The sequence below is a fragment of the Geotrypetes seraphini genome, chromosome 2 (assembly GCF_902459505.1).
Source record: "Geotrypetes seraphini chromosome 2, aGeoSer1.1, whole genome shotgun sequence".
NCBI lineage: Eukaryota > Metazoa > Chordata > Amphibia > Gymnophiona > Dermophiidae > Geotrypetes > Geotrypetes seraphini.
Genome location: NC_047085.1, coordinates 453,169,239 through 453,182,354, shown reverse-complemented (window position 1 = coordinate 453,182,354; position 13,116 = coordinate 453,169,239). Strand labels below are relative to the sequence as shown.

Genomic DNA, 13,116 nt, shown 5'->3' with positions numbered 1-13,116 from the left:
TCATGCCTTGTGTCCAAAACGCACTCCCTCCCCCCTTTTGTGTTCCGTGTTTGCCTCCCAGCCCATCTTTGCAACTTTCTCAGCAAAACGAAGCTCAAGCCGCGAGGCTTGTCTTCTGCTTCCTGTCTGCCCTGCCGCACACAAATAGCCGAACGGAAGTATTCTCCGACGTCAGCGCTGACGTCGGAGGGCAGGCTTTGCTTAAGCCCTCCCTCCGACGTCAGCGCTGACATCGGGGAACGCTTGCGATCGGCTATATGTTAGCTGCAGGGCAGGCAGGAACAGAAGACGAGCCTCGCGGCTCGAGATGTATTGAACTCTGCGGGTCCCCCGTCCAGCTCTCTCCTCCACGTGGGGCGGACCGCCCCTCTCCCTAGACTGGTGGTACTGCCCTGATGGCGGCCCTGACCGTACGGCACACCAGGCAACATCTCGCGGCACACTAGTGTGCCGCGGAACAGCGGTTGAAAAACACTGTCTTAGAGTATAGGGGAAATGTTCCCCCCCTCCTCTTCCCATTTTGTTCCAGGGCATACTGTTTTGTGAGCCAGGGAAACTAGGCTTCATCTAAAACCTGCCCCCTTCCTGCGGATTGACACCTTCCCTTCCAAGTGGGTAAAGCAGCCTTAGAATTGCTCCCTTCCCAGGGCCAGGTCAGGTATTCCTTTTTCCTAAGGGTTTGTGCCTGTCTTGGAGATGAACAGGGTCAATTATGTAGGAAGGGTTTGGAGCTAGGGAACGTGATGCTCTGCTCATCACAATAATTATTTTGTCTTCAAAGTTCTAATCCCCTGTTTTTAAAGTTCTCCTGGTATAGCAGTAGTCTGTAATTTCAACTTTGATCCAGGAAGAAGCATAATTTAAAAGCCTGCTAGATGCCCTAGGGTTGCAAGGTAATGTTCTCTCATGGTTCAAAGTCTAACAATCACTTTTCCATAGCTTAGAAAAACCCTTGCGGGGTCCCTCAGGGTTCCCCTATTTTCCCCTACATCTATCTTCTCTGGGGTTTCATTTGAACAAACTGGGCTCTAGACTGTTTAGTTATGCCGATGACATTACAATCATCATTCCTTGTAATACAGCTATATCTCATATTACCCAAATAATTGAGTCTATACTGAAATTGATGGAATCATGGATGCAAGAATTTAAAGTCAAATTAAATCATGATAAGAACATATTCTTTGTTGCGTCTCCACCTAGAATTTTACATGAACCATTAATTACTATAGACTAAACATTCTATAAGATCAATCCAATGATTAAAATATTGGGAGTAGTTATAGATCAACACTTGACCATGAAAAAGCAAGTAGATGCTGTGGTGCAAAAGGGTTATTACACATTGTGGAAGTTGCGTACCATAAAATCATATTTTGAGGGGGAGGAGCCTAGCTAAGATGGCGTCCTAAATGCTCTCAGTGGAATGCTGCCAGATCTTTTCCTAAGATGATCAAAAGGAAATCTAAGACCCGGGTTTTCCCTTCTGAACCCGGGCAAATACCTCAACAAGCTGGTCCGATGGATGTTTTCGTTGAGAGGCAGCCTAGAGTGGAAACGGATGAGACAAAAGTCCTCGACTCAAGGCGAGAGTCGGTCGGAGGACTCTCAGGCTTCATTCGAGGCAGTCAACCTCTCCGAAGGAGTGTGGAGCACCGGTGCAACCACACCCACAGCCATTGGCGCTTAGCACAGCGAGTGAGGGAAGTGGGACAGCAGTGGCATTACACGGCAGAGAAGGAGAAGAACCTGCTGTACTACGAACACCAGCTGATTTTCAACAACATCTTTCACCACGTGCATTCCTGAAACTGGCGGAGGAACGGCAGAACTTATCTTTAATAATTTCCTCAGCAGGTACTGTGAACTCTAAACTGTCCGCAGTAAATTTTGCGATTGCTCCTTTGAAGAAATCCCCAGTGGTAGACCTGAACTCTATTTGGGAAGCGATTTCTGAGTTACAATCCTCATTGGGAACTCAAATGAAGAACTTAACTACTTATTGTGCTGGTATACTTTAGGAATCATTGAATACCCAGCAAAGAGTTGAAAAAATTGAAATAAGTTTAGCTGAACAAAAACAAAAAGTGGAATCTATGGGGATACAGAATCAATTATTGATGAAAGATAATGGAAATATTAATTTAAAATTAGAAATGTTGGAGAACGCATCAAGAAGGAATAACTTGAGACTAATTAATTTTCCGAAATTAATAACTACCTTTGCCCTTGACATGTTCAAGAAATTTTGAAGATTCCTCAGAATACGTATCCCCCAGTTCAAAAATTTATTATCTCCCGGAAGGGAAGAAGAAAATACTTGAAGATCAACAAGCTCCAGAAATGGACATATTGAATTTAACAAATATATTGGAGACCTCAGATTCTGAGCAGATGACAGTTGCTACACTTTTTGTCCAGTTAGCACTGGACTCGGACAGAGACTGGCTTTTGAAAATATTCTTTAAGTATAAAGATAAATTATTCCTAGATCAGAAAGTTAGAATGTATCTAGACATTTCCCGAGTTACCCAAAAAAAGAGGAAACAATTTCTTCTTTTGAGACCTAAGGTCTTAAAACTTGGGGGTACTTTTATACTTAGGTTTCCATATAAATGTTGTTAAGCTTCAAGGAGTTAAATATATTTTCTTTGAGACAACACAGCTTTCAAGGTTTATAATGGGTAAAGATGTGATTTCTGCAAGTACCCCCACTAAGTCTCAGGAAGAAGGCTCAAAAATTTAGAACTAGGTTTGCAATCAGGTACGCTATTTAGTTTTCTTATGAAGATTTGATAATAATTTATGATTTTCTGACTTTTTAAAGCTATCTTCCCCCATATATTGTGGACTAACAATGGAGCATTGGTAAATATTTTGTTAATTGGATTTTTTATTTGTAAAGATTTAAGACACTGCTTATTTGAAATGATGTTGATGAACATATAAATAATTGAAATGAATAAAGATAAAGTTAAAAAAAAAATCATATTTTGAGTTTCCGTCCTTTAAACTTTTAGTTCAGTTGTTACTTCTAGGTCTTCTCGACTATTGTAACAGTGCCTATTTGACATGTGCCAAGAAAGAAATGGCTAGGCTTAGACTGATTCAAAATACGGGGGTCAAATTAATTTATGGTCTAAAGAAATATGATCATGTGACTCCTTTCTACTGTGAGTTGCATTGGCTTCCGGTGGAGGCACGTGTTTTGTTTAAGCTGGGTTGTCTTTGTTACAAAGTTGCGTATGGTATTGCTCCAAACTATATGACCGATAGATTTCTCATAGCATTCCATAAACATAGGAGAAAATCACATGTATTGTTTAATTTTCCTTCTGCTCAAGGTTGTAAGAGCAAGAAATCCTTGGAACATACACTAGCATTTCAGGCTGCTTTCTGTAACAGGAAATTTAGGCTACTATTGCGTAGTGCTTGCTCTTACAAACACTTTAGAACTCAATTGAAAACTCATCTTTTTTCTAACTATTTAGCGAACTAATTTAAATCATCCTTAGGTTATGTTATTTTTAATCTTTTGTTCACTACATTGAACTTACAGTTATACGGTTTATAAGTATGACATTATGTTTTGTTATGTAGAAAGTTGTCTAAACAGTAGCTCAGTAAAATGTAGTACATTTTGCAATTTTTTTAAAACTTTGGTTAGGAATACACCACTCAAAATGAACAGGAATTGTATTGGCAGCCTAAAATCACTTATTTTCATGCTGCCTAAGGGCTCTTTTTACTAAATGGCACTAGAGGTTTTTAGCGCAGGCTGGAGAGGTAAATGCGCCAACGCTTGATTTCCTATGAGCGTTGGAGCATTTCCCTTGTTGACCTGCACTAAAAACCTCTAGCACCTTTTAGTAAAACCCAGTGAAAATGTTTTTTAAAAATGCGCACACAATTGAATATTGAGATTCTAAAAGATGATTTATTACAATTAATATATTTCACTTTTGTTTTGCAGTTTGAATTATTTTACAGTCAGCATTTCAGTGGAAGAAAACTTACTTGGTTACATTATTTGTGTACAGGTAACAATGAAACATTTGTTATATTAAAAACTTGGAAAATCTTAACCTTCAGAGGAATTTATGTATCTAAGGGCTAGCACAAGCTTACTGTAGCTTAAGGCAGCTTACCATGGTATCCTGTGGTAATTTTGTAATATGTGTGTGCAGACCTGTGCTAAAAAATATTTTTAATTTTATTGTGGAGAGATGTGTCTGGGAGCTAGAGAGGGGCGTTACTTTACTAATTAGCACAGATACATTAACATTCACTAACTGATTAATGCAGGATTAGCTCATGAGCCCTTACTGCCTACAAAATAGGTGTTGATAAGGCCTTGTGCTAATATTTTTTTTTTAAGCTGCATGCTAATGGCAATATTAGTTCATGGCCATTAATGGGGAAAAATAGAAAATCGACCATTTTACTGCTTGTAGTAAAAATGGCCTTAGAGCGTACAAGGATGCACTAAGATCACTCCCCACATAAGGGTGCACTAAGATCACTTTATACCACAGTTTAGTGCAAGGACCAAAAAGGGAGAATTAATGAAAGAGCGCTAACCACTAAAGATGCCCATTATATTCCCCTTGGTCTAAAGCAGAGGTAGGCAATTCCGGTCCTCGAGAGCCACAGGCAGGTCAGGTTTTCAGGATATCCACAATGAATATGTATGAGATGGATTTGCATGCACTGCCTCCTTGAGATGCAAATCTATCTCATGCATATTTATTGTGGATATCCTGAAAACCTGATCTGCCTGTGGCTCTCGAGGACTGGGTCGGCAGGAGCACAAACCACGAGGAAAACCAACAGAGGAGGTAAAAAACAAATGCTAGGAGCCTAAGAACCAAAATGGGAGAGCTAGAAGTTATAGCCAGTAAGGAGGACCTAGACATAATTGGAGTCACAGAGACATGATGGTCCGAGGACAACAAATGGGATGTGGTCCTACCAGGGTACAAACTCTATAGGAGGGACAGGACACACAAGAAGGGTGGAGGAATAGCGCTATATATAAAGGACTCCATTCCTTCAACCAGGATGGAAACAACAGTAAGGGCGGACGGCTTGGAATCACTATGGGTTAAGCTGTCAGGAGGAAATGGGGCAGACATAAAATTGGGACTGTACTATCGCCCACCAGGACAACCGGAAGCAAACGACCAGAACCTGGAGGCCAAATTGAGGCAGGTATGCAAAAGCGGAAGTGTGGTGGTAATGGGGGATTTCAACTACCCTGGAATAGACTGGAGCATTGGACACTCAAATTGCACAAAAGAAACAAAATTCCTGGAGGCGGTGAGGGACTGTTTCATGGAACAGCTAGTCATGGAACCAACATGAGGAGATGTCACTCTTGACCTAATCCTCAACAGGCTAGGGGGACCTGCAAAGGAGGTGGTAGTACTAGCGCCACTAGGAAACAGCGATCACAACATGATCCAGTACAAACTAAAAATAGGAACATCAAAGGTGAAAAGAACCACAACGACAGCACTCAATTTCAGAAAAGGAAATTACGAGGCCATGAGGAAAATGGTGGGAAAGAAGCTCAGCAACAGCTCAGGGAAGATGGAGACCGTAAAGAAAGCCTGGGCCCTACTCAAGGGCACGGTGCACAAAGCACAAAAGCTGTACGTCCCCAGGTTTAGGAAAGGGTGCAAAAAGAATCGAACAAAAAACCCGGCATGGATAACAAATGCAGTGAAAAAGGCGATAAGTGACAAGAAAACATCTTTCAGAAAATGGAAAAAGGACCAAACAAAGGACAACCAGAAGGAGCACAAAAGGCACCAAAAAGACTGTCACCGAGTGGTTAGGAAAGCAAAAAGAGAATATGAGGAGAGACTGGCGGGGGAATCAAGAAACTTCAAACCATTCTTCAGATATGTGAAGGGGAAACAACCAGCCAGGGAGGAAGTGGGACCATTGGATGATGGAGACAGGAAGGGAGCGGTAAAGGAGGAAAAAGAGATAGCTGACAGGTTAAACAAGTTCTTCTCGTCAGTCTTCACGAGAGAGGACACATCCAATATCCCAGAACCCGAGGAGATCCTAAACGGAGACCATGATGAAAAGCTAGTCCAACTAGAGGTAAGCCGAGAGAATGTCCTCCGACAGATAGACAGACTGAAGAGCAACAAATCACCAGGTCCAGACGGCATCCACCCAAGGGTGCTAAAAGAACTGAGAAACGAAATAGCGGAAACACTTCGCCAAATATATAATCTATCCTTAAAAACTGGGGAGATCCCAGAGGACTGGAAAATAGTAAATGTCAAGCCCATCTTTAAGAAGGGATCAAGGGGTGACCCGGAAAACTACAGGCCGGTGAGCTTGACCTCGGTCCCGGGAAAGATGATGGAAGCACTGGTTAAGAACACAATCTGCAAACACATAGAAAACAATGGACAACTGAAGGCGAGCCAGCACGGCTTCTTTGAGGTAATAAACAGCCAGATGGATAAAGGGGAATCCATAGACATCATTTACCTTGATTTCCAAAAAGCCTTCGACAAGGTACCTCACAAACGACTACTTAAGAAGCTGTGGAACCACGGGATGCAAGGGGATGTCCACCGATGGATCAAACACTGGCTGGCAGACAGGAAACAGAGGGTTGGAGTAAAGGGCCATTACTCAGACTGGCAATGGGTCACGAGCGGAGTTCCACAGGGATCGGTGCTGAAACCGCTCCTGTTCAATATATTTATTAACGACCTGGAGACGGGGATGAAATGTGAGGTCATTAAATTTGCTGATGACACCAAACTCTGCAGCAAGGTTAGAACCTGCAAAGGGACCTGACGAGACTGGAAGAGTGGGCAAAAAAGTGGCAAATGAGTTTTAACATAGAGAAATGCAAGGTCATGCATGTAGGGAAAAAGAACCCGATGTTCAGCTACAAAATGGGGGGATCATTGCTAGGGGTGAGCAACCTTGGAAGAGACCTGGGGGTGATGGTGGACACAACATTGAAAGCATTGGCACAGTGTGCGACAGCCTCAAAGAAAGCAAACAGAATGTTGGGCATCATTAAAAAGGGTATCACAACCAGGATGAAGGAAGTCATCATGCCGCTGTATCGTGCAAGGGTGCGCCCGCACCTGGAGTACTGTGTCCAGTACTGGTCGCCGTACCTCAAGAAAGACATGGCAGTACTCGAGGGGGTCCAGAGAAGAGCGACCAAACTGATAAAAGGTATGGAAAATTTTTCATACGCTGACAGGTTGAAAATGCTGGGGCAGTTCTCCCTAGAGAAGCGGAGACTTAGAGGGGACATGATAGAAACCTTCAAAATCCTGAACGGCATAGAGAAGGTTGATAGGGACAGATTCTTCAGACTGTGGGGAACCACAAGTACTAGGGGTCACTTGGAGAAATTGAAAGGGGATAGGTTTAGAACAAATGCTAGGAAGTTCTTTTTTACCCAGAGGGTGGTGAACACATGGAATGCGCTTCCGGAGGTTGTGATAGGCCAGAGCACAGTACAGGGGTTCAAGGAAGGTTTAGATAGGTTCCTAAAGGATAAGGGGATTGAGGGGTACAGATAGAAGCAGAGGTAGGTTATAGAAATGGTCAGGAACCACTTCACAGGTCATAGACCTGATGGGCCGCCGCGGGAGCGGACCACTGGGCGCGAAGGACCTCTGGTCTGACCCAGTGGAGGCAACTTCTTATGTTCTTAGATAAAGGCCAAATGGCCCAACTAGTCTGCCCATCCGCAATAAGAATTATCTCTCTCTCTCTTTCTCTCTCATCACACGTGCCTATCCCAGGCCCTTTTGAATTCAGACACAGTTTCTGTCTCCACCACCTCTTACCCTCTCCCGCCTTTCAGCCAAAGTATACAGATTGAGATCTTTAAGTCTGTCCCCATACACCTAATGTAGAAGACCACATACCATTTTAATAGCCTTCCTCTGGACCAACTCCATCCTTTTTATATCTTTTTGAAGGTGCAGCCTCCAGAATTGTACACAGTATTCTAAATGAGGTCTCACCAAAGTCATATACAGGGACATCAATACCTCCTTTTTCCTACTAGCCATACCTCTCCCTATGCAACCTAGCATCCTTCTAGCTTTCACTGTCACCTTTTCAACCTGTTTGGCCACCTTAAGATCATCACATGGAATCACACCCAAGTCCTGCTCTTCTGTCGTGCACATAAGTTCTTCACCCCCTAAACTGTACTGTTCCCTCTGGTTTTTGCAGCCCAAATGTGTGACCTTGCATTTCTTAGCATAGAGCGATATAGGGGCATCATAACATTTTCATCTTTGTTTTCCATTCCTTTCCTGATAATTCCTAACATTCTATTTGCTTTCTTAGCATCTGCCGCACATTGAGCTGAGGGTTTCAACGTATCCTCAACAAAATCCTGGCTGCTTTTAGACTGACTGAGGTATAGTGTCAGTGATAAGGAAAAAAGGGGAGGGATTTAAGTCTCTGAAGTTTGAGACTTCCTACAAAGTCTTGGTGGGTAGATGGAAATAACCCACTGGTCCCGAGAATAAATTGTAGATTTACAGGAAAGAAGATTAGCAAAGGTAAGAACCTAATCTTTCAATCAATGGAACTAACTGCAAATAATCAGTTGTAATTGGAGTTAACTGGTGCTAATTCCTACAAATTTGATTGAGTGCCTAACTGCACTTAGTTGTAATTCTATAACCTTGGCATGGAAATCCTTTAGTGCATAACAGCAAGAGTGTGGATGTGAGAGGGGCATGAGTAAGTCATGGGTGTGTCCAGAACTTACGCTCTAAGGTTATAGAATACATAGTTAAATATGAAACTATAACATTTAGACATAGACATTTACATTAGCCATTAACATGATGTAAGCAGCTGCATCTAAATATTGAGAATAATTATCAACTTGTACATGTAATTACCAATATAAAATACTAGCATAATTGCCAATATAGAATTTGTGTGCTGCATCCCAGCACCTAACTTTAGATATACTGAACTACCTCCTTTGTGGTTAAGCAAATAATACATAGCTAAGAATTTATATTTTGTAGTACAGTCAGCTTTTCACCCTTCAGTGGATAATCAGGATAAAAGTGTTATTTAAAAAGTATGCAGATATTTACTTATATTTATAACTATGAAAGTTATTATTCTAAATAACATACACACACTTGTACACATACACTTTAATTTGTAGACCAAAAGGAAATTAAACTGGTAGCAGGGCCAGAAGTAAGCTGTAGGGACATGGCCAGAGCTGGCAGAGAACTTACTCCTACATACACAATACTTCATGGAGAAAAAGGAAGCTAGTGTATATAGCTATTTGAAAAAAATTATATATTTAAAAAATATCATCAAAAGTAGTACAAATTTGCTAAATTATGTACAATTTTGAAGAAGTAGTTAGGTGGGGCAATATTATAGTCTTTCCTGAGATAAAGCCTTATTAGGAACACATGTTCTAGTAGCACAGCAACTCTTAAGCAATTCTGAATTCTAAATCCCTGATTTTGCTTTAAGCATAGAATCTAATACTTTCCATTTCCCTTCAATCTTCTACTCTATTTTCAGCTAGTTGGAAAAAAAAAGTAAATCCTCTTTTCCTTTACCTTTTGAGAAATTTGGTTCTCATCTGCATGGTTCTCTGATGAATTAGGGACTTATAGTCCCACCCACCCTCCTCATCCCAGGGTTTGCTACTGATATATAGACAACCCAATAATCAAGAATATTTCTCAGTCAATTCCCATACCAACCAATCAGGATGACTTTTATTCAGTACAATCATTGTGGTTCTTTAGTTCCAATGCACACCATCTGGAAACTTATGGCTTGCCCCATCTGTCTTTAGCTTTCTAGTATTAAGGAGGAACTCTGTAAAGCAGGAATTGGATGCAATTAAAGCAGTTTCTGTCACTCCATATAATCATACTTATTTACCAGCACTGCCTCAAAGTATAAAACAATCTAGGAATAAATGGATCACAGTAGGATCAGGTAGACTGCAACATGTGACACAGAAACATCCACCCTCACAATTGTTGAACCTACAGAATTATTTTGCTCCATTAGAGCATTGCAATGCTCAAGAAAAAAGAACCAAAGCCAGTGAAGATACCTCAAGAAGAAAAGCACCCCCAAAGGAAAAATAAGAAAGCTCCAACCAGAAAATTATTGCTGTTGAGAGATTCCATCATCAGAGGCATTAACCTTGGAGCACAAGCCAAGGAGCCTAAAATAGTTAAGTGTTTCCCAGGATCCTCAGCTACCAGGACTACCAAGCAAATACTATCGTGCACATAAGTTCTTCACCCCCTAAACTGGAAAGGTTTTTGCAGCCCAAATGCGTGACCTTGCATTTCTTAGCATAGAGCGATATAGGGGCATCATAACATTTTCATCTTTGTTTTCCATTCCATTAGGAAGAAACTAAGAATTCTAAAGCTGATGTTGTTATTCACTTGGGAAAAGGAAAAAACTGCAGAAGTGGTGTGCAAGATGCCAAGTCTTTAATCAACAAACATAGATATGAACATTTATTTTCATATCTGTTTGTGACTTGGCATCTTGTACACTACCCTTGCAGTTTTTCCCCTTTTTGCTTGTTGTTTGACATATCGCTGCAGTTCTGTTGGATTTTTTCCTTGTGTTATCCACTTGGGAATAAATGAACTAGGCAGCAATACCCCTCTTGCAGTGCAGAAAGCTCTTTGGGAGCTAGAGGAGGGGTTAAAAACTTTTCTAATGACTAACTTTTTCAGAAATACTGCCTACATATGAAAAAGGAGAGGAAAGAGTACTAAATGCTGAAATCTTCAATAGGTGGCTCAGAGCCTAGTGTCATCAAGAAGGCTTCAGGACATAGGTACATAGGAAGATGGGGGAAATACAAGGAAAAACAAGAGACTGTATTGTAATGATGGACTGCATCTTACTATGGGAGGAAAAAAAAATATTTGCTGAGAAATTCAGGCAATATGTTTCTAGACTTTAAACTAGAAGGTGTAGGTGTAGGACACTTATGGTGGCCATCCCCTACAAAAAAACAAGAGGTGATGGTAGTAAAGATAGCAATGCAAATAACAGTATTACCAATACATTTTTTAGCAAGGCAACAGAAAATGAGACTAAATTTAAAAACTGGACAAAAAATAAAAATTGACACTGAATAATAGCTGGAAAGCAATGATCATAAATGCTCACATAGATAATGATGGGTTGTTACCCGTGGCTAGCTGCAGGTAATCCGCCGAAACGGGGAGAGAAAAAATAGCGGTTGATGCGGGGACAGGGACAAGGCCATTCATCGCCCCATGGAGCGGTGAATGGTCTTATCTCTGCAGTGAAGCCAGCACGGATTGCGCTATCCAGCAACCCCACCCAATCGCGGCATCGCATGTCCTGCCATCTCCCTCCCTCCACCTCACCTTAGGTGCCGACTGTAATTCTTCTTCTCCCAGCTGTGTGCGCGGCTGCTTGAGTTGTTGAATCTTCTCCTCTGATGCAACTTCCTGTTTCCAGTTTTTTCAGAGGAGAAGATTCAACAATGCAAGCAGCTGTGCACACGCGGCTTATTGAAAGCGTGCCACTGGGAGAAGAAGAATTAAAGTCGGCACCTAAGGTAAGGTGTAGGGAGGGAGATGGCAGGACACGGCGATCCATGATCGCGCATGTTCCCTTACACTAGGAAGGAGGGAGTGAAAGGGAAAGAGATGCTGGACCAAGGGGATGAAGAGGGAGAGAAATAGTAAACCCACAGGCAGGAAAGAAGAGAGGACAGGCAGTTGAGCCGATGCTGGAAGAAGGGGGTGGGGAGAAAGAGGGAAAGAAGCTAGATGGAGTTGGAGAGAAGAGACACATTGGTGTGGAAGAGAAGGGAAATCTGGACACTGGAAGAAACAGGGGAAATTAGGTGCATGGTGGGCATAGGGACAGAGACATAAAGGGAACATACATGGGGATGGTATATGGACACAGGGGAGGGCAATGCCAGATACAGAGGGGAGATATTAGAAATGGGGAAAGTAGGAACACAGAAGCGAGATAGTTTGGGGGTGGGATGGGGACCGAGCTCTCAGGAATGATAAAGAAGAGGATCACAAACAGATCGGAGAAGGTTTTTTCCTGCCGCTGTACTGGGCTATGGTGCACCCTCACCTGTAGTACTTTGACCAGCACTGGTCGCCGTACATGAAGAAGGACACGGTACTACTCGAAAGGGTCCAGAGAAGAATGACTAAAATAGTTAAGGGGTTAGAGGAGCTGTCGTACAGCGAAAGATTAGAGAAACTGGGCCTCTTCTCCCTCGAACAGAGTAGATTGAGAGGGGACATGATCGAAACATTCAAGGTACTGAAGGAGATAGACTTAGTAGATAAGGACAGGTTGTTCACCCTCTCCAAGGTAGGGAAAACGAGAGGGCACTCTAAAGTTGAAAGCGGATAGATTCCGTACAAACATAAGGAAGTTCTTCACCCAGAGAGTGGTAGAAAACTGGAACGCTTTTCCGGAGTCTGTCATAGGAGAAAACACCCTCCAGGGATTCAAGGCAAAGTTAGACAAGTTCCTGCTGAACAAGGACGTATGCTGATAGGGCTAGTCTCAGGGCGCTGGTCTTTGACCAGAGGGCTACCATGTGAGCGGACTGCTGGGCATGATGGACCACTGTTCTGACCCAGCAGTGGCAATTCTTATGTTCTCTTGGTGGCTTTTACAAATTACATTGTAATGCGGCACGAAGGTAAGAGGGAGGGAGATGGTTGGACCGTGCGAGGGGTGCTGAAGGGCGGTAGAAAGGAAGAGATGCTGAAGGGGGTGGCGAGAGGGAAGGGTGGTGGTGGAAAGGAATGGAACAGACGCTGAATAGGGGTGGAGAGGGACAGACGCTGAAGGGAAATGTGGAAGACAGAGTGGGGAGAAGACGCTAAAGGGAAATGGGGAACAGAGAGTGGGGAGAAAACGCTGAAGGGAAATGGGGAACAGAGAGCGGGGAGAAGACACTGGAAGGGAAGAAGACAGAGATGCCAAAATATGGGGAGAGCAGAGGGAAGAAGATGGGTGCCAGACCAATTAGAGGGGGAAGGGGTGAAGGGAGAGGCACAGTAACAGAGC

At 42.6% G+C, this 13,116-nt stretch overlaps 1 protein-coding gene across 2 annotated transcripts in view; it reads left to right on the top strand.

Moving 5' to 3' along the window:
• CUL2 (cullin 2) overlaps positions 1-13,116 on the top strand; it is a 275,413-nt gene that overhangs the window by 195,923 nt on the left and 66,374 nt on the right. For both annotated transcript variants that reach the window (XM_033931518.1, XM_033931517.1), the window contains exon 18: positions 3,974-4,040. In XM_033931518.1, the coding sequence (XP_033787409.1) occupies positions 3,974-4,040 (67 nt within the window). The remainder of the gene's footprint in view (positions 1-3,973; positions 4,041-13,116) is intronic.